Here is a 23053-nt window from a genome sequence, read left to right as displayed (position 1 = left end):
CCATGACCGTGTTTGACGTTAAACTTGTGAACTGATAAATCTTGTGTAATGAATAACTACAGTTTCTGTCACGAATGTAACCAAACCGTCAAGTCAACATGACGTTAAAATCCTAATAAACAAATAAATTAATTAATTTAGAACTTAAGCAGGGTAAGTCACATGTCCAATGTTTATACTTAGGACAAGAAGGCTCTAAACGCTATACAGCAATTTGCAAACTTGTACTCATGTTAAGGACAATCTAACCCTCATCTAAAAATAAAATGCTATAAAAGTTTAAACTTGTAAAACGTTTGTACATTTTTGGATTAAATTCAGAAAAAAAATCACTCAAAATGCCACTGAGTCATTGATTTAATCACAAAAACTGAGGCAGCAGTATTTATCCAGTTCATTTAAATGAAGCACGGGAGCTACCTTAAAAACAGTAGGTTAGCTTGAACAATCTGGCAACCCCTGCAGTTGAAGTGAAGTTGGCTGAGTGAATGAGTGGCTGACTGGAATATCTGGGAGTGAGAGTTTGTGTTATTTTCATCCACCTGAATGATTCTGTTCGCTCTGAATATTAAACGTTTTCAGCTCTCGGTTGTAAATGAAGCAGAGTTCAGTATCAGGACTGTATGAGAGGGAGAATGGAGGCTCGGTGCTGTAGTAGTAGTAGTAGTAGTAGTTGTTGAACATGTTGTAGTTGGGAATGTCACATTCGTCCTGTACTTGGAGACGCGGTTGCTAATTTCCTGTTGCTGAGAGCTGAGCTGGACATTTTAAATCTAAGTTCTTGATTTTGGGTAAGTCTGAGACTCTTGTATGATTAAATTATTACAGAACAAATTCCTTAAACTTGTGAAGTGGTTAAACGAGGTGGAATTTTTATTGTATTGTATTGTTTAATTTGTATACATACGCTGCTTCAGCGTGTTATTTAGCTAAGCTAGCTTACACAGACAAGCTGTTTGATTATCTGTACTGTTGATAATCGTACTGAGTTCTACTTTATACGACGTGGCTTTTATATTAAACTAATGCTCATGTGTACTACAGTATATTTCCTCAGATAAAAGGCTTTGTGTCAGGGATGAACTTCCTCTGGATTCAAAGTAGAAAAGCAGATAATCAAATTAAAGAGCAGGATGTTCTCACAGTTTCTTAACACGCACTACTATACTAAGTACCATGGTCAAATAGTGCTCAGACTGGTTCTAACTGGTACCAATTTTTAACTTGTTGGATAACTGGTCTAAAACTGTTGGTGAAAACGAGAATATTTTTATTTACTTGTCTATGAATTGACTAGAACCCAGTCAAGTCGAGTCACATGTTCAATGTTTATTCTTTGGACAAGAAGATTCTAAATACTATAGTAAAACAATGTAAAATTGTTCTCATGTTAAGGACAGTCTACCCCCTTATCTAAAAATGACATGTTTTACAGCTGTAGTAACAAATTTGTACATATTTGCATTCACAAATTGTGGTTTGATCACCCAATTGTCAAACGTTCTCAAAAGTTGGGAGAATTTTGTAAAATGCACTAAAACTCAGTAAATTTTTCATTCTCTTGAACCTTTTTTAACTTATTATTATTTAACTTAAAAGTACAAAGAAATGACTAATGTTAAATGTTGGGATGACAGCAAAATTTGATTGAAATGTTCTTAGAATATTCACGTTTAGCAGTTTTATGACATTCTACTATAGACGGTTTAACTGGTAACAGGTAAGAAATCATGCTTGGTTTAATATGAGGATACACCAAAATCTTTACAAGTGAAGATGGGTCATGACTCCCCACTTGGTGTCAAACCTTTATCAGTGGTACCTTGTAACTCAACATCCCCTAAACTCAAAATCTTTGAAGCTCCACACTCTTCGTTGAAAAATGTGTACCCTTAAACTCAACGTTTACCTTAAACTTAATGTGTTCAATTTGAAAAAAAAAAAAAGATTTAATCTCAAATTAACAATGAACAGCAGCTTTGTTCAGCGTTTCACTTGAGCTGTGCTGTAAAACGTCATCAAAGTGTGAATATGAGATGAATCTGCGTTTGTGTGGAATAACCGTCAAATTCACTCTGAAAACTCCGCATGTATCTGTGTTTATCTGGATTTTTTTCACTGTTTCACTTTTAAACTTGTGTTACAGCTCGGAGTTCTGAGAAATTATGAGAATCAGCTTTTCCGAGAGAGTCTAAAACGCTTGTCGTTAAAAAAAAAAGCTTAATGTGGTTTAATGTATTAAAAGAACGACACAGGAACACTAAACTTATCTTAATTATTACTGCTCATAAATTCTCTCCACTAATGAAATTCCGTCACGTGAAGCTTTGTGCATCGTCACACTCCATTAAAAAATAATGGCACAGCCAGCACAAAAGCTATTGTGCCACTTTTCACATGAACGCGCCTTTACTGAATGGAATATGGTATTCCAGGACCAAGCATTTCCACGATTAAGAAGTATAAGGAAACAATAAAGAAGTAAAGGTGAATTGCAGGTTTTCTTGTACTGATTTTTGATTTTTAACTGTTTTCAATTGTATTTCCGTGTTTTTATATTATATTTGTGTTATTTTTAGTGTATAAGTATCAGAAACAACCCCATTATTTTACATTAGCCTAAAATATATGCAGTTCCACTGGACCATGGAACACATTAACAGGTTTCCCATACATCCTTATGGGAAAAAATACCTTGAAACTCAACGTCTTTTAAACTCGATGCCACTCCCAGAACCAATAGATGTTGAGTTTCAAGGTACCACCGTATTGCAAATAATTTGGGTCATTCACCATCTGTCAAACATAGTATTGTAAAAAGATTCAGGGAATACAAAGAAATTCTTAGTTCATGTAGGGAAAGGTCACAAACCACTATTGAACCTTCAAGCCCTTAGATGACAGTGCATGAGAAACCATCATGGTACTGTGATGAATATAGCCACATGGGCTCAGGAGTACTTTGTATAACCATTAGTAATTAACACAGTCCGCCACTGCATCAGAAGAAGCAACATGAAACCCTGATAGGTAAAGAGAAAAACACACATCCATGCTGTGCAGAAATGCTGTAGAGTTTTCTGGAAGAAACACAGCAAGACAGTGGAAAAGAATGTTGTGCTTGGATTAGTTCACATTTCAGCTTGATTTGGGGAAAAACGAATGTTGAGCTCTCTACGCTAGCACACCAGAGCTAGGATTTCGAATACATCGTATCGAATCTCGGCTATATGAACAACGTTTGACTGTTGTTCATCCAGGGAGGGAGACGTATAGGGACCTCATAACTGATGCAATTACGGCCTCTGCTGGCTGATTGATGGCGAGAAATAATGCAATCAGCGTGTGGTTCTCCGTGCACAGTATGATGCGCATATGAACTCACCTCGTGCAGGTGAAAAGATGCAGTTGGCTACTGCACAGGTGTCGGAGGGGGCGTGTGTCAGTTCGCTCTCCTTAATCGGGGCGGTGGTCAGCACCAGTAAAGAGGAAGCATAACGCAATTGGGTAATAATTGGACACGACCAAAATGAAAAGTAAGAAAAACCAGTTTTGTTTGTGCTAGTAATTTCTTGTGTTTAGCCAAATTCATTCTAATTCATTTCACATTGTTTGCCATGATCTAAAACATGCTGTATAAGAAGAAAGATTAATCACATGCATACAAGGTTAAGTAATTTCACTTGTATTGCCGATACTGGGCTAGAGATGTGCATGTAATTCACTTTTCTTTGCTGAAGGCAAATGTACACAAGGTCGTAAAGAACATATTTGCATTGATATATCTGTTAGAAGAGTTTGCAGACTGCCTTTCTATTCTGTACAGAAGTGGGCTGTTTAGGACTCAGACTCATAGTTTTGACTGCATTTATCTCAGTCTGAATTTGACCACTGATAAGTGGTGCCAGTTTTCTGTTTTGCTCTGCCTTTGATATGTAGATGTTGACTAGTTAGCTAGTTCTATTTTGGTTGTGACACAGGCTTTGTTTTGCCTCTCTTTTGACATCAGATTATCTAGATTGATTGAGAGGCACTGTTGATCCGTTGATACATCTTAAGAACTGGACTTTGTGCAGTTTGAGCAGGATCCTAAACTGTGTTTTGTAGTTGATGTTAAAGCTGAGCTTTTTTTTTTATCTTTTTCTGCGAAAGTCAAAACGTCTGTCACTTTGTTGCTTCTCTCTAGGATGCCACGAAGGATTTAACAAAGCGTGTGAAAATGAGTGTGACCTCATGGTTCTTGGTGAGCAGCTCGGGCACTCGCCACCGCCTGCCACGCGAGATGATCTTTGTCGGTCGAGAGGACTGCGAGCTGATGCTGCAGGTGAGATCTCTCTCTTTTTTCCCCCCCTTGATTCTCAATCTAGTCACTTCCCATTCCCGATTGTGAATTTTGCTGCTGCTGATCAAGGAGAGCCGGATCACCACACCCCCCTCTGACACGTGTCTTAGCACCTGCCAGTGTTGGGTTTCCACACAAAGCTGCATCACATATGGAAAGCCACACTAAGCTCCATGTGAAAACCCCCCACTCGCACAGGCACTTGGATACACTGCTTCTTTGGGATACGTCTGTGTCATGTGAATCAAAGCATTTTTAAACATGTACTTGTATGTCTACTGAAGTTGCTAATGAGTATATTCCGTATAACACACAACACATGACCCAGGTCCTGCTGAGGTACACATTAAAATAAAACAAAAGTCGTTGGAGCTTTAACATTAACGACATATCACAATACAAGAATTTCATTAGGACACATAGATTAAAACAATGAAGTACTTTAAACATTTGATGAGTTTCAGAGGTTTTGACACTAAGCTGCAGTTACATGCTCCAAAATGGAAACTTTTTGTATTTATAGCTTTTAATTGAATTAATAAACATTGGCCAATTTGGATATAAATAAATGGAATCATTATCAACCCTGAATATTATTTTTTTTATCCAGATTTTTTTCCCCCTTTATCTCACAGTCTAGTCATTTCCAGTTACCGAATGAATCCACTGCCACTTGCACTACCCTGATCTGGTCGACGAGAGTCAGATAACCACTCGCCCCCACTGAAACATGTCCAAATCTGTGGCCGTTTCTTACCACCTGACAGTATTGCGTACAGAGAGCCACGCTAAGCTCTACTTAGGCAAGACACTGTCTGCCCAACACACAGTCTTGCCAGTGTTACTTTATTAATTACCAGTGATACTTAATTCATTGTTTCATTGTGCTTGTACACTGTAATTGCGCACTATTGGGTTTATTAGAATACTAATTTAATTGCCCGGTTGTGAGTGGTTCAGCCTTTTAGTGTTTACCAATAGTAGTACAGTGTTTCATGTGTGTTTCATGTGCTTGTATTGTAATTTAGTGGAAATATGGGGGCCGAAGCCTGTGACGTTTTATATACCATTGCATCTTTAATTCACTTAATTTAATTTCTGCACAAAATGAACAAATAAATTGGAAGTAGACTGGAAAACTTAATCGAAAGTGTCAAACATTCATTGTGCTTAAGTGATTTTTAAATGAGAATTTAAAACTCATTTAGAACTGTGTCCACCACCAGGTTCTTACTTCATCTCCTCTTACTCCTCTGTCTGTAAAGGTCACTGTAAAAACAATCTGCCCTTTAACACCGTCTTTTTCACTTTGCCCTGTAGTGTAGTGTATAATGCTTCTGTAATCACCTGTCGGCTTAACTCAAAAGCTCACCATCCGTATCTATACACACTGTTACCCTAACCTCAACTTCTTTTCTTTCTCAAAATGAGCCAGCCTCTGATCTGTCTGGCTAAATACATGCTCGTTCTGTCTGTTTACGTGAACACTGATATTTCTATAGCGCTTCTCACTGAATTGAATCGTTCTAAATAATGTCAACACAGGAAACCGTGCAACCAAATCTCTAACAGTAACTGTGGCTTTCAGACCCCCCCCCCCCCCCCCCCCCCCCCCCCCTTTTCTCCCAGTCTAGTCATTTCTGAGTCCCAATTGTAACTCTGCTGTTTGCAGTACCTCTGTTCTGGCCAAGGAGAACTGTAGACCATCACATGCCCAGCCACCAGCTGCTTCTTGTCACCTGCCAGTGTTAGAGCTGTGTTGCATGCTCTATATGACCCTGCCACCCTCTAGCGCTGTGCTATTGACTTGCAGTGTAAAGCAAGTTGCTTTTGATTATTGAGCTACTGTGTTATCTGTGCCGTTAGATTTGAGAGCTAATGAGCAGCATTTCAACGTGACTGAATCAAAGTTGGACTTTAAATGAACTGCACTTTCAAACCTGTGCTTATGCGTATGTTGTGATGTAGCACAATGAAGCTGCTAATGAGAGCATATTCCATTCTACACATAACACACGACTCAGGAAGTCCTGCTGAGCTAACTTTAAAATTAAACAAGTCAACAGAGTTTTAACAAGAAGGTCCTGGGTTCGATCCCCAGGTGGGGCGGTCCGGGTCCTTTCTATGTGGAGTATGCATGTTCTCCCCGTGTCTGCGTGGGTTTCCTCCGGGTGCTCCGGTTTCCTCCCACAGTCCAAAGACATGCAAGCAGAGTGAATTGGAGATACAAAATTGTCCAAGACTGTGTTTGATATAACCTTGTGAACTGATGAATCTTGTGTAATGATACCGTTCCTGTCATGAATGTAACCAAAGTGGAAAACATGACGTTAAAATCCTAATAAACAAAAAAACAAACCAGAATTGAATATCATGTTGCATGCTCTATGTGACCCCCACCACTCGTGGAGGCCCCCAAACCTCAGTCTTGGAGATTCCATATTGCAGCGGAAGCATGAAGGGACCCTGTCTGTCTTTCTCTCCCTCAAACACGGCCATTTGTGTTTGTGCGGACACCCGGCCTGTATCCTAGATTGTATTTGCTGATTTCCATGATGTGGTTGCCAAGAAACCAAATGATCTATGCTTAACACTGGACATCCTTGGCACCCCCCCACAAATCCAAAATAACAAAACAAATGGTAATGGAATTTAATCCATCTGCATGGTGTGTTTTTCTATTGCAAAATATGTGGGGTTTAAAATGTACATCAACTCCTAATTAATGACAGATTGACATCTATCTATTCCAAGTTTCCTTTAGTGCAAAATTGACAGTTTGTGTTTTGTTTTCCCTGATATTGACAAAGATCTTTGTTGTTCTTTTTACAAGGAAGGTCTTTGCAGGCAAACAACTGCGTATGGGCACAGAGATGTAACTAGCTGTAGTTCATTATTATTGCTACAGAGAAATTTAAAGACTAAGCTACAGTGAACTGACGTTATAGAACTATCAACCTCACCGAAGGAATAATCTCATTTGGCAGGGAAAATGAACACATTGCAGCTAGTGCAGATAAACTTACCTGTTTTAGAACCAGTGGAGTCACTGTTGCAGCTACATGGGGCCTGAACTTTTTCCAGCCTTCCCTTTGTCAGACACAGGCAACTGTGTCTGTAGAGCGCTAAACCAGACCAGTGACACCACTAAGATTCAACTAATGGTGGGCTAGCACATTAAACTGGAAAAAGAGGTAAAACCACAATTTAAATAAATGAATCTACTGTAGTCTTGTAGGGTGGTGTTTATTCACTTTAAAATACAAAATACTCCCACATTCTGGTCCTGCCCCTCTCTATTCCCGTTTTGGTCAGAGATCTTTAAATCTTTATCAAAGATGATAAAAAACCTCTTGAGCCCAATGCTCTTACAGCTTTGTTTGGGGTACCTCCTATATCAGCCCCGGTTTCATCTACAGAGGCCTATTTGATATCTTTTGTCACTCTCCTTGCCAGGAGATTGTTATTGCTCAAGTGGAAATCACCTATACCTCCTTCACATACTATGTAGATTGTTTAGAGAGATTGTTTATGTAATGAAGCTGGAAAAAATTAGGCATCTTAGGAATGGCTCAGTAAGCAAATATTACAAAGTTTGGGACCCTTTCTTAGATCATATTAGAAATATATCTACATTAGACTGTTCTTAATTAGCTGAGCTGGTTGTTCATTCACCCCTCCCCCCTTTTTTGTGATTTCTCTGTAATTATTTAGATTCTGACTGTAAAATTTGTATTTGGACTACATGCTTCGCTCTGTTTTAGGTGTGACTGTCCCACTCCTTTTCTATATTTGGTTTATTTATGTTTATTTTTATTATTTTACTCTTTTTTTACTATTTTTTCCCCTGGTATTGCTTTGTAATTTGTTTCGACTATGTACACTTTGATATCCAGAATGTTTTGCTGTTATTTAAAAGTTAAAATAAAAAATATATATATATATAAAAAAAAAAAAAATACAAAATACTTCCACACACAAAAAGAAGCAAGCTGTTATGATTAGGATAAAACACCAAAAAGCTTTTAGTAATGATGGTGTTGTGTCGTGAGCTGAGCTTTTCAGTATAGTAATTGGGGCATAGCAAGCAGAAGCTTGTAGAAGAACCTCTGATGAGCTCTAATGAGGCTGCAAATGAACCTGGCTCCAGAGCCCTGCTTTTTAAAGTGTGGGTATTAAAATTAGTTTTAAAAGTTTTTTTCTTTTTTTCTTTTGTAATTTCTGCAACTTAAAGTCTCATGCCTTTGTTTGTATCTGCCTCACAGTCTTCATGTAGTTGCATGCATGTACTTGCACAGTGCCTCTTCTAGTTCATTCTGATTCATTTGGAATAAATCCACTCTCTGTGTCGAACTAATGCCTGGGCACCAGACAGTTCCACAGTTTTAAAAATGGGAAAGACAGATTCTCTGGATTTTGGTACCTAAATCATTTACCCCATCATATGACAAGATTTACAAAAAAATACACATCACTCAATGTATGGTCTTAAATTGAACACTCAACCAGGCAGTCATTGTGGCCATTGTCATTAAAAAAGAAGCTGCTCGTGTTTTTCGACTGTAACAGCCCCCACTCCTTTGGAAAGGCTTTCCACAAGATAGAATAGAGACAGTTTAGAGTGGAAATTTGTGTCCATGTAGTCAAAGAAGCATTTCTGACCTCAGGCACTGATGTTGGATGAAAAGGCATAGCTCACAATTGCATAAGGTGTTCATTGGGATTAGTGTGTCTCCACAACAAACATCTCGATAAACCGTGTCTTAATGAACCTCGTTTTTGCACTAGGAGCCTAGTCATGCTGGAACAGGAAAGAGCCTTCCTCAAACTGTTGGATACATATTTCTGTTGTAAAAACTGATTTTGTTAACCTCTTAGCAATGGATGTGTGTTAAACCCTGGAACCTGTTTTTTAAATGCACCTCGTTTCTGATTTTGTTTCTTTCTTTTGATTGGCATGGTTCTTTTTCCAGTCTCGTAGTGTGGACAAACAGCATGCCGTGATCAACTATGACCCGGCTACAGATGAGCACCTTGTTAAAGATCTGGGGAGCCTTAATGGGGTAAGTAATATTAACACATGATGTTCGTTAATATTTGTTAATATTATTATTTGCTGATATTTTTTGAAAACTGTTGGTGTTACCTTGGCTGCTATTGTCTAAACTCAGTATGAAATGTTAGTGCTGGGTCAGTAGGCCTATAGTCTCATAAGACCAGTCGGTGTCTCTTACTGAGATGCGATGTCTTTGAAAGTTGGCTCGATTGGCACCAATATCAAACTCGTCTATGGCCACACCAATATTCGAATGAGTAGCCCCAAAACATTAACTGACCCGGTCATATCTAATACAGCTTTTTAAGGAAGGTTTTCAAGAGCCTTAAATTAACTTTGCTTTTACTTGATAGAAGGGAGCAGCAATTGAAAGCTGTCATTCTGCCACCACCTTTCACCTCCAACTACGCCATTTCAGACTGAGTAGGACAGTGTCACCAGATGCACCTCCATACCTGGCTTCAGGAATGGGTCCTGGTAACCCTAATCCAGGCATAGTACAAGTACCTTTTATAGAGGTTTTCTGGATCATACTTTGCATGTGCTGACCTTCTCAGCCGGTTGCCACCTTGACCCCCACCAGGAAAAGCGGATTAAATCTAAACTGCCATGTGTTTTTACCACCTCTCTCCTGAACACATAAGCTGCGTCCGGAATCGCATACTTACAGAGTACGTACTAGTTTGTAAGAAGTATGCACTACTCGGCCGGTAAAAAAGTACATACATTACAGTACAGAAGTGTGCAGTATGCACACGACACCGCTACGTACTACATCCGCCATCTTACCAACGTCAAGTGATGACGTGGGAACGTGATGACGTAATATCACCATAGTTACAGACTCCTTACAAACTCCACTCGCCAATATTTTGGATATTTATCGTCTTTTTGTTATTTATTCGTCTTTAAAAAATGTATTTTATTTATCTTACTTACACCTGTAAACAAAGGACTCTCCGTTTTCCGCTATCTTTCTTGTTTCTTATTCCGCTTTGAACGCCTACACAGCTCCAGTTGCATTATGGGATACATTAGCGGCACACAAGTGTGAATCGCTTGCATACTCAAACATGGCTGCCCAATAAGTAGGTCATCCGGGTACTTCTCGCGTACCTCTTTGTGTATACTATGTATTCGGACATACTAACTGCTCTCGCGTCCTCATTTCGCGTACTATTGAGTATGGAAGTATGCGATTCCGGACGCAGCCATAGTTAACAGCAAGTATTGTTTCTTATAAATGTTTTTCCCCTTGTTTTTGACAATTGACAAAGAGTATTCGGGTGCTTTTTGTAACAGACAAAAATACTTTCTAATTCCTTATATATATAGGAATATATTAAAAAAATTTTTTTTGTAATTTTATCTTGAAACACATAGAAGGTTTTTAAGTATAACTGCAGCAATACAAGATAAGTAGTTTTCTCCTCAGAAACCTCTTTCAGCTTCTCTGGTACCAGAATCCCATTGTGTACCTGCCAGAGTCTTATTAATGTCTGAACTTGTAAAACAATGTTCACTGTTGCTAAAGCAACTTCAACAATCCCTACACGCCCCACTCTTAACGTGATTAAATGCTACTTCATTCAAAGACTTGATTAACCTTTAGCTCATCTCCTCGTATGCATCTACTTGCTGTTCACCTAAACAAAAAAATAGAACGCTTTGAAAAACGTACACTGTATGGGTAGGTTTATATGGATGGACTGTATTATTGATCTTGAATAATATTTGCATATTTATGAACAGCTTTCTGCATGCTTTAATATGTTTCTGTCATCTATCCACAGACGTTTGTAAATGACCTCCGTATCCCTGACCAGACCTATATTACCCTGAAGCTCTCTGATGTTGTTCGCTTCGGATACGATATCCTTTTGACTACCAGAAGAATACAGCTGTTATACATAAACTCTGTCCTTAATGTTAAGCTTTTTTTTTGTTTGTTTAATCAGGCATTTAAGGTTATTATTATTATTGAGGGTGATTAGATGGAAAAGCCCAGTAGCTTCCCATCTGATAGCACTTTTTCACCAGCATGGTGCCAGTGCTGGTGCCAAATTCTCAAACGCAAAATCACAGGCTTCAGACGATGGGCGAGTAAAGTTTTTGTTTATGAAATAGTATGGGCAATTGTACCACTCACAGCTTCCTAGGTATACAAGAACTATAATGTACAACAACCCCACTCCAAAACTCCTTGATTTATCTTGAGTGCAGCCCTAAAACTTGTTTTGTTTCTGTTGTTAATTTGGTAAATGATGTTTTTCTAGTATCTTTGAGAGAATTGAGTGCATCTGTACACATTTTATCATGGCTGACCTTTGTTACTTGTTTTAGAATTGTGCAGTGTTGGCCTGGTAAGCCGTTCAGCACAGAAGTAGGAGACAGTGGCTGCTGGAGGAGGGTAGCCAGCAACCTTCATTTCTTGATAAGCTGGTCAGGTGTTGTTGATACTTGGTGATACTTTAGTCAGCTGTTGATGAGGCACACCAAACAGGCTACATTTAGACAGACAGTTTAATTGGATTTAAGCACAGATATTAGACTTGCAGCTCAGTCTGACCATGAAGATCTGATTTCATGGTGGTTTTTTACAGGATCAGAGATGTGCAACCACACTAGCAGCAGCATATGCCATTTTTATCCATTTTTTATCCATTTTAAACTGTGTGCCTCACTTCTGTGCATGACTGTGACTAGAAACTGCCCTCATGTAAAACACAATCCACTGTGGAATGTCCATGGTGGGAACAAGCCTCCATCTCTCACTATTTGTTGTTACCATAACAACCAAGCTTTGGGAAAGACATCCGATTTGGCCTGCAGCTCGAGCATAAAGAAATAAACATTCATTCATTGTCTGTTTTACAACCACTTTATTCTATTTAGGGTCGCAGTGGGTCCAATTCACTGGACAAAAGGCAGGAAACACCCTGGACAGGTCGTCAGTCCATCATAGGGCAGAGAAACACACACACACACACACACACACACACACACACACACACACACACTTATACCTAGGGAGACTTTAGTATCTCCAATTAACCTGACTGTAAGTCTTTGGACTGTGGGAGGAAACCAGAGCACCCGAAGGAAACCAACACAGACACAGGGAGAACATGCAAACCCCACACAGAAAGGTCTCGGACCTCTCCACCTGGGAATCGAACCCAGAACCTTCTTGCTGTGAGGTGACACTTCTACCCACCAAGCCATTGTGTCACCCAAGAAATAAACAGTGAAATAAAAAGGTTCTTGAAAGAAAACTGGCATGTTATTGATTGTTGAATATTAACTACAAACATTAATGTTCTTCAGTGATCTTTTTTTTCTTTGACTCTTCTCACATTCTCACGTTTATATCATGGAGCAGAGTCAACACAAAGTCCCAGAAGAGGCTCTTAAGGTATCTGTATGAATTTGCTTGTTTCTAAGTGATGATGTTAAGTAATTCTGGCTAGTCTAGTTTTCGTCTGTTTTGCTGTTTTGATATTTAATGAGCGTCTGTGTACTGGTATGTATCTGTTTCTACCCAAAAAGAATGACATGTATACTCTGGCTGTTACATGTGTTTCTTTGTTTTTAGCATGAAAAGTACACCAGTCAGCTGCAGATGGGTATGAACTCTGTGGAAATCAGGAAGCAGGAGCAGCTGGATGAGAAGAGCCGTCCTGGCGAATCGGCTCACTCAAAGCAGGAAAAGAACGAGCGTAAATCCAACACAGGTAATGTAAAGTGTTTTGCATGTGTCCTCTGATTGTATCTGAGCTGCTGAATACTGGGAGTTAAGAATGTGCCATCGTTACATTTTACAAGAGATAATTACAAGACATTTACATTTTCAGCATTTAGCAGACGCCTTTATCCAAAGCGACTTACATTACAGTTACAGTATATAGTCTGAGCAATTGAGGGTTAAGGGCCTTGCACAAGGGCCTAACAGCAGCAACCTGGCAGTGGTGGGGCTTGAACCAGCAACCTTCTGGTTACTAATCCAGTATTTTACCACTAGGCTGCTGCTTGCCAGACATACAGTTTATGAGCAAAAGTATGTAGATGCTCCGCATAATTATTTTTAGTTCAGGTGTAGGTCACACTCATGAGCTTGTGCAGGGTAATGGTATAACAGCCATGCTGCTTGAGTTCTGGCGGTTTGAATCCTGGCCATTAAGTGGTTACACATCAGTGCTCCCTTAGTGCCAGACCCAAGCATGGATTAAATAGCAGGGTTGTGCCAGACAGGTCCTCCAGTGTAAAAACTGTGTCAAATATGTTGTCCCCTAATGGCAGCAGCCCAAAGGATTTATTCATTCAGGTGTTTGCCATGCCTGTTGCTAACACATGTACAAAATCAATCATTTAAAATAAATTGTATGCTTCCAATAAAGTGAGACCCCACTAAACACCTTTGTGATAAATTGGAATCAATTGCAAGCCAGGCCTTTTTGTCCAGCATCACACTGAAAGTCAAAAATCTAATGGAACGCCTCATTAAAGAGCTGCTAACTCTACATTAATGTCTATGTTTTTGGAGTAAGATGTCCAATAAGCTAAAGGTCAGGTGTCCACAAACTTTTTGCAATGTAGTGTTTTAACAAAGGTAAAATTTGGTAGTTAATAGAATTGAATCCAAAGCAGCTGGTTCCTCATCCATTGGTTTCATAACATTTGCTTTGCATTCTCATCTGCCCTCTGGTTCTTAGGTAATACTAGCCTGCTTCATTTGCATGTGGCTAGTTGTCAGGGAATGGCTTTATGGTTTTATTGCTGCTCAGTGCACAGATGCTGGTACCTGTGTAGGTTTGTCACTGGTCAAAAGAACATCAGCAAGGCAAGGCAAGGCAAGGCAAGTTTATTTGTATAGCACCTTTCATACACAGTGGCAATTCAAAGTGCTTTACATAAGGAAGAAAAAATTAATTAAAAGCATTAAAACATTCCTGAGATCTAAAACCTCAGAAAGACTTCTTGCAAACATTTAGTTACAATTAAGAACATGAAATTCAAACAAGAGAGATAAAAAAAATAAAGGACATGAAAAATTAAAAGAAATTATTGTAAAGTATAACCTACAATTTAGGGAATATGAAATTAAAACAAGAGAGATAAAAAATTAAGAACATGAAAACTAAAAGAAAATATAGTAAAATATACACTACAATTTAGAAGAGCATGAAAAACTAAAAGAAATATGATAAAATGAGCTCAATCATAGGCACAAGAAAAAAGAAAAAATGTTTAACCTGGATTTTTTTAAAGATTTCTACATTTGAGGAACATCTAATATCTCCTGGCAGTCTGTTCCAGTTATATGCAGCCCAACAGCTAAATGCTGCTTCACCGTGTTTAGTTTGGACTCTGGGCTCAACTAGCTGACCTGAGTCCATGGATCTAAGAGATCTACTGGGTTTATATTCTCTAAACATTTCTGAGATGTATTCTGGGCCGAACCCATTCAGTGATTTATAGACCAGTAGCAGCACTTTAAATTCTATTCTGTAACTAACCGGAAGCCAGTGTAGAGATTTTAGAACTGGAGTGATGTGCTCAGTTCTCTTCGTCTTAGTTAAAACTCTAGCAGCAGCGTTCTGAATGAGCTGTAACTGTTTAATGGTCTTTTTGGGAAGTCCAGTTAAGACACCATTACAATAGTCCACCCTACTGGAGATAAAAGCATGGATCAGCTTCTCTAGGTCTTGTTGGCACACTAGACCCTTGATTTTGGCTATATTTCTAAGATGGTAGAAGGCTGTTTTGGTGATGGTTTTAATATGGCTGGTGAATGTGAGATCTGAGTCTATTAGAACGCCAAGATTTCGGACTTGGTCTTTGGTTTTTGGTTTTGGTCTTTGTGTCATCTGCATAACTATAGTAATCAATGGTTTTACCCTGTAGCATTTGGCCGAATTGCAGCATATAAAGATTGAACAGAAGAGGTCCGAGAACTGATCCCTGGGGGATTCCACATGTCCTAGCCATCCTGTCAGATTCACAGCTGCCAATAGTGACGAAGTAACTCCGGTCTTCTAAATAAGACCTGAACCAATTAAGGACTTTTCCGGAAAGTCCAACCCAGTTTTCCAACCTGTCCAGCAGTATTCTATGATCTACAGTGTCGAAGGCTGCACTAAGATCCAGTAAAACCAGAACTGATATTTTACCCGAGTCAGTATTCAGCCGTAGATCATTTAACACTTTTATGAGAGCCGTTTCAGTGCTGTGGTGAGCTCGAAAGCCTGACTGAAATTTGTCAAAATAACCACTGGAATTAAAAAAACTGCTGACTTGATTGTAAACAACTTTCTCAATGATCTTGGCTATGAAAGGAAGATTTGAGGCCGGCCTGTAGTTGTTTAACACAGACGCATCCAGAGTTCTCTTTTTTAGGAATGGCTTAATGGCAGCTGTTTTCAGTGACTTTGGGAAAACGCCTGATTCTAGTGAGCCATTAACTATTTGTTGCAAATCAGTTTTTACAGAGTTAAAAATAATTTAAAAAAATTCAGATGGCAGTATGTCGAGACAACATATCGATGATTTAAGATGCTGAACTGTTCTCTCCAGTGTTTTTTGGTCTATTGTATTAAATTGTGACATAATAGTCATGTTATTTCTAAGTGTCTGTAGGGGCAGCATGGTTTCATCATTTGACTGAGTGGCGTTGATGGTCAGTCTAATAGTTTTGATTTTTTCACAGAAGAAATGAGCAAACTCATTACATTTCTCTGTGGACAGAAGTACTGGTGTGATCCGTTTTGGAGGATTTGTAAGCTTGTCGACCACGTTGAATAGAGTGCGGGTGTTGTTGATGTTCCTGTTAATGATCTTAGAGAAGTGCAGCTGTCTAGCCCTGCATAACTCAGAGTTAAAACTACAAAGGCTTTGCTTATAGAGATCATAGTGGATTTGAAGTTTAGTTTTCCTCCACTTACGTTCAGCTCTCCGCTAATGTGGGCGTTGTTGGATAAGAAACGTGTAATATCTTGAGAATGACAAGGCAGAATTCATTAGGATTAGTATGAGTCTGTCATTATGTGTTTAATCTTACTGAAATTGTGGGCTGGTGCTGGTATATTGGCATCGACACGATTCTGGCATGTGGGCTGGTGCGAGTGTGGCCTTAATGACTCGCTCTCACTAGAATTGGGGTCGGTGCCAGTCTGCCAGTTACCACTAGGATTGGGGTAATAAACCAAAAAATGTAAGTTTTGATGCTCCATTGGATTGTACTTTTGATCTCTAGAGCTATACTATATGTCCAAAAGTATTTGGACACCTGACCATGAGCTTGTTGGACATTCCATTTTAAGTATAAAGCCAATTAAGCAACCAGAAATAAAATGTGTCTAAAATTATGCTATTATGAATTATGGCGTTTGTAAAAATTAGTGGTATTTAGCCACTGTATAATAATAATTCATGTACTTTTTCATCATGTAAGGTGGACTAAAAATATTAAGAAAAGAAAGTATAAACAGACTCGATCATAATACCCAGATAATGCCATAAATTACAGGGAACATGACATTAGATCCAAGTAAAGTTAATAATCTTCATGAAAGGTGTAAGGTCATTACACTTGGGTCTCTCTCTTCAACTTCCACTTCGATTTGTTATTTCATAAGTATAAGTCATAATTCTAGGCATTGTCCAGTAGCATTAGTGACAAACGTGTGGAAAAATAATCCTTTCCGAATAGCATCTGTGTTACTCATTCAGCATCTTAGCCTGTTCTATGAGCATTCACCAAAGACAATAACCTCAAGATGAATTTTTCCTCTGATTGAATGAACAAGGTGTGGTTTTGGGCAAGTCTTTTGCTCATAAAGAATATTCAGAGCTTGCGTGCACTCAGTGCACATTTGTTTCCCGAGCTTAACGCATTCATCCTTCCTCTTAAACCATGCATATTTAAATGTTCTATTTTAGTGTTCTGCACCTTAGCTACCCACCTAGCTTTGTCTAGTCTAGCTTATAATTTAATAGCACTCCCCCCACACCCCCTTTTAATTTTTTTAGTATTTTAGTTAGGTAATCTAACAACTTCCTGTTACTTGTGCTCTAAAACACAGATCTGATTCATTAAAATACCATTTGTGTATTATGTGTATAAACAAGTCACTTTGACACAGTGCAGCTACATCACCGCCTAGGGTTGTTAATAAGATTGCCATTTGTGTTGATATTGTGTTGATTAATAACAATTGCTGAAGGAGAACCCTAATAAATTCTTATTTACATTTAAAATAATGCATAGTTTGCACTTGGTTTGTGTGTCTATTTTAGGCTTTTTAAGCTTTATTTGTCTCACATTTAAAATGTGAGACCTTTGCACAACAGACTATAAAATGGTAGATTTGTTGGTAATAAACATTTTATAAAAGACCTCTAGGCATTCGATTCTATATAACATTTTAATTCAGTACACAAACAGCCAATAATAAAGTGCAAAACTACAACCAATTAAACTAATTCTTGAAGAGATTTTGCCCCTCAAACCATCCTCCTCACTGCATATGGCCTAGAAAATACATGTTTTATCTTCCAGGCAGGTTTATTACATTTCTGGTTGTTGTAACCTTTTTAATTAATGCCATAATAACAGTCTTAGTGTCATCTCATCTATACCTTGCTAAAAGTATCATTCTTAAATGCGTGAAGATTTTTCAAACATTCTTTTTATTTCTTTACATAGAGCTGAACTAATAAAACACTAGCATACATGTGCAGCTTTCAGTGAGCTCAGATATACTTCCAGGCCCTCTAAAAGACTGGTGGTGTATAAAGCCGAGGTATTAATGACGGGGTTTTGCCTGGTCCTGCCCAGCTGCTAGCACTGGACTAGATTAAAACCTGGATTAGTAAATAGCAGTTGGCAGTTGTCTCTTGTGTATCCAACATGCTTCACTGGAATGACTCATAACAGAAAATGAAACAGAAACACCAAATTGCCACTGTTATATATACACTAATCAGGCATAACATTAAAACCACCTCTTTGTTTCTACACTCACTGTCCATTTTATCAGCTCCACTTACCATATAGAAGCACTTTGTAGCTCTACAATTACTGACTGTAGTCCATCTGTTTCTCTGCATGCTTAGTTAGCCCCCTTTCACCCTGTTCTTCAATGGTCAGGACTCTCCCAGGACCACTACAGATTAGGTATTATTTGGGTGGTGGATCATTCTCAGCACTGCAGTGACACTGACCAGCACAACACACACTAACACACCACCACCATGTCAGTGTCACTGCAGTGCTGAGAATGATCCACCACCTAAATTATACCCACTCTGTAGTGGTCCAGGGTGAAAGCAGGCTAAAAAAAAGCATGCAGAGAAACAGCTGGACTACAGTCAGTAATTGTAGAACTATAAAGTGCTTCTATATGGTAAGAGGAGCTGATAAAATGAACAGTATGTGTAGAAACAAGGAGGTGGTTTTAATGTTATGGCTGATCTGTATATAATTGCATATACTGTTTCAATAAATAAATATCCTTGTCATTGTTGGTAAGCAATTGTTTTATTTTTATAATGACCATGCTTTGGCGTATTAGCTATGAGTGCCTGCACTCTCAAAGCCATGCTGTTTTAACACGTGCAGAATGTAGCTTGGCTTTGTCCTACTTAGACAAGCAAAGACGACACTGAACAACATGTCGCTTGAATGGCAGCATACGTTGCTCCAAAATGTGCATGTAGTCACTGCCAGTAATGGTGCCTTCACAAATATGCAAGTTACCTATGCCATTGGGAGCAACACACCCCCATACCATGAGTTCCTGACTTTGCATTGGTAACAGCACGGATTGTACTTTTTCCTATTTGTTCTAGAGAACATCATGTCCTTTATTTGCAAAAACAAATGTGAAAGTTGTAGGTACAGTTTATTTTAATCTTTTTTGTCTCTCTCTTCTGCTACAGAGGCTCCAGTTTTTAAGCCCACCCCTTTGTATGGCAAACCTTCATGGTGGGGTGATGCTGATGAGGACAAGGGTAAATCCAGCGAATCAACAGCCAATCACACAGCAACAGGTATCTACAAACTGTAAAAAATAAAATAGTAATATTGTCTTTGATGTAATAAAGAAATAAATCTCCTTGTTGGTAAAATGAGTAGTAAAAAGGGGTCATTAAGTACAGAAAGTTCTGCTTTTTAAAGGCCAAACAGAAATGACTCGGGATGGATTACGAGCTCACTAAGCTGAAATAAGTGGGTCTATTGTTCTTTTCTCTGTGGTAGACCAAAATCTCCCTCCTCTGGCTCAGCGGATTAAATCTGATCCAACTTTGTGTTCCAACTTAAACTTTAAGTGCAGTGAGCTCTCGGTCCTCTCACTATGGGCTTAATAGAATAAGATTTAAGGTTAAGCAGCAGATAAGGTGCTCGGGTGATGCAGGGGTAAAACTCTTAACATGCACAGTCATCTACAGACAACACATACCAAGGGTGATATGAGTGTATAGTAACTAAATAAATACTGTACAAATATATTCTAGCAAGTTAATATGTAATACGTTCAATAATGTCAAATAATTTATTGCAAAAATCTGAATGTGGGCGATTACTTTTACAGTTTTTTGATATAGAGATATCACACCAATTTTATGTTCTATATCTTGTCACAGAAAAACAGAGGGAGGATTCAGTGCAAGAGAACATCATCCCCTCCTCTGAACATCAAGAAATATCAGCCTTTCCCAGTCGAAAGGATGCAAGTTACTTTGAGATTAGCACTAAGGAACTGCAGTCCAGACCCAAAAACTCAGAGCAAGAGATTCAAGTCATTCCCACGAAAGACACTGACAACAAAGCCCCCCCTACCCCTCCTGTAGTGCAGAGTCATGCCTCATTCACCATAGAGTTTGACGATTGCACTCCAGGAAAGATTAAAATCAAAGACCACGTCACAAAATTCTCCATCCGCCAGCACAAGAATCCCAGCAAGGACTCGGTGGCCACTCCGACAGAGGTGCTATCAGCCGAGAGCAAGGTAGCTGATTGGCTTGTACAGAGTGACACAAGCATGATGGGAGTGAAGTCCAGGTCTGGGGATCTTTACAGCACCGAAAGTGACCTTTGCACTAACAACAATCTAAGAGGTAAAAATCAATGCAGATCTGCATTAAACAAATCTGAGTGGTAAAATATAATAGAAAAGATTTTACAGTAGTAATGTGGTTTAGAAAAATACATTTGTATGTGAAGGTCAATTCATATTCATATAAATTCATTCACAGGCAAAGTGCCTTCATAAGAGATCGTTGAATCAGTAAAACACGCTAGCACACCAGAGCTGACATCTCTAACTTGTTAGTTAGAATCTCAGCTCTGCCCCATGCAGACTGGGCGCCTACACGAACAACGATTGGCTGGTTGTTCAAGGGCAGGATGCCAAAGGAGATTCCTCATTATGACCTCTCCTGGTTGATCGATGGCACCTGCACAGAGACGGGGAATAATGTGATCAGGGTGTCACACAAAGCTGATCCACATATGAACTCGCCTTGTGCAGGTGAAAAGATGCAGTTGGCTATTACACATGTGTCGGAGGGGGCATGTGTTAGGCACAGTTTTCTTCAGTCAGAGTAGGGTTCAACATCAGTAGTAATGCAATTGGGTAACTGGATACAGCTAGATTGAATGAAAATGTAATGTAATGAAAAAATTGTAGTGTGTGACAAAAGAAGTGGTCTGCGACTGTATGCTTGTCAGACGGGGTGTGTGGTAGTCTGCGGGTTTGCTCGGTCAAAGTGTGGCTCTGCAGCATATGAGGATGTTACAACTGGGGAATTGGATATGGCAGGGAATGGGGAGAAAATGCAAAAATAAAATAAAAAATAGAGACTTTAAAGGAAATCATTTACTTGGTCATAACATTTAGTGTTAATGCACTACTTTACTGTCTTTGTTAGATGGACTACAGAGTGACTTGGAGAATCCTGCCTCTCATTCTGAAGAGCTTTTAACAGAGCCCATCCCACTTCGAATTTTGACTCCCCCCGAGAGAGAAGAACCTCCTATGAGCTCAACACCACGCCAGAGTCAAGCCAAAAAGGAGCCCCAGCAGGCTTATGTAATCGAGTTCCTCGATGAAGATATGAGCATGAAGCATTCACAACCTTTTTCCAATCACACGTCTCCTCCAGAATCTCATGCTGTCTCCAGGCGGAGGTCGGAAAAGGCTAGAAGTTTAGTCCAGTCTGGAGAACAGTCGGTCTCATCATACCACACTCCCACTCACCGGTACACTAGAGGTTTGGATGGTCCTCAGAGAGCTACATCTCTGAGAAGGGAGAAGAGTGACCTTGAAGCCAGCACCTTAAACTTTTCCTCCCGCTCAGCTACCTCCAAACCGTTCGGTAGCGTGGGTCGCAAGTCCAGACTGGCAATGGACTTTGTAGCCGAGTTCCTCAAAAACAATCCCACTGCCACCTCAGAGAAGCCCTCCAGCTCAGTATGTATGCCAGCAAGTAGTCCTCCTTCTTTGTCTCAACCTCATGCCATGGATCAGACTCATGTATTGTCACCTTCTCAACAGCAGGGGTCCCTAGAACTTTTGCTTACATCCACACCTGCCGGCAGCACAGACATCAAGACTCATAGCTCCAGGCAGGAAGAAGAGGACAGTTTGAGTGATGCTGGAACCTACACGATCGAGACAGAGGGTCTTGATAAAGAAGTTGATGAGGCGCGTAAGATGATTGATCAGGTATGTTTCATTTTTTTGCTGTGTAGGCCTGTCCACCTTACCAGACAGCTTTTAGGTTTTTTCTAATGCAAAACATGTTAGAACAACATTGACTCATTTGAGAGATGTTGTTTCACAGGGTGCTTTTTTGTAGTCATAGTCCTAGTGGCTGCTGGCTTGGGTTCTAGTTTTCTCTCTGCTTTATAGAAGTTGGGCATTTATCCCTGTCCTCAGGAATTATTTTTAACAGTGCTTTTTCGTAGCAGCCTATCAAGCGAGCTGCTTTGTCTGACAAGCTTGCACAACTTTAGGCAAAAAGCTGTAGCTTTGCATCTTAAGCTCTCAAGTTTGAATCTCAGCTTACTATCTACACAGATACACAATTGGCTGTGTCTCTGTAAGGGAAAGGACAATGCCTAAAACAGGGTTCCTCAATGTTGGGGCAATTACGATCTCTGCTGACCAGCACAAAAACATGCACAGCTCACAACAGAGAATGTGGAACGAACAGGGATAGCGCAGAAATAATAACTGGTTGTCACAATATGACACGCTGCTCAGAGCGCCTGTGATAACCCAGTTCTTAGAAAATGAGGAAAGAAACTTAAAACAAGCCAGGGACAGTAATGTGTGATCGGCGTCCCACCCCACCAACTGACACAGCTATTTCCCAGAAAAGGGCAGCAGCACCTGCTGAGTTCCAAGTGTGCTGGTCACATGCACCAGCAAAAAAATACTGACCAGATTGAACCCAGCATCACGGTTTCAATAAAGAGGCAGGTTGCCAAATGAGACACTTAGACCTCAACAGGATGAATGTGGGACCCCAGTCATCGGTGCCTCTATGCTTTCTGCCAGACATATTTGTCAAAGCAAAAATACCCGATTCTGTAACCAAGCCATCCCACTGATCTCCATGGCAGGTGGGCTTATTATAGAACGTCTCTT

General features: G+C 39.5%; 1 protein-coding gene across 1 annotated transcript in view; it reads left to right on the top strand.

Annotated features, from left to right (window-relative positions):
• Window positions 1–4219: 4219 nt before the first annotated feature.
• Window positions 4220–23053, top strand: part of cep170ba (centrosomal protein 170Ba) — a 31221-nt gene continuing 12387 nt past the window's right edge. The window contains exons 1-9 of the mRNA XM_063007781.1: window positions 4220–4324; window positions 9316–9405; window positions 11192–11270; window positions 12755–12813; window positions 12994–13132; window positions 19338–19448; window positions 20043–20516; window positions 21330–21871; window positions 21956–22126. Of these exons, the coding sequence (XP_062863851.1) occupies window positions 4220–4324; window positions 9316–9405; window positions 11192–11270; window positions 12755–12813; window positions 12994–13132; window positions 19338–19448; window positions 20043–20516; window positions 21330–21871; window positions 21956–22126 (1770 nt within the window). The remainder of the gene's footprint in view (window positions 4325–9315; window positions 9406–11191; window positions 11271–12754; window positions 12814–12993; window positions 13133–19337; window positions 19449–20042; window positions 20517–21329; window positions 21872–21955; window positions 22127–23053) is intronic.

This window comes from Trichomycterus rosablanca, chromosome 13 (genome assembly GCF_030014385.1).
Source record: "Trichomycterus rosablanca isolate fTriRos1 chromosome 13, fTriRos1.hap1, whole genome shotgun sequence".
In the NCBI taxonomy this organism is placed as follows: Eukaryota; Metazoa; Chordata; class Actinopteri; order Siluriformes; family Trichomycteridae; genus Trichomycterus; species Trichomycterus rosablanca.
Note: the sequence above shows the minus strand (reverse complement) of the source record. Positions and strands in the feature narration are given on the sequence as shown.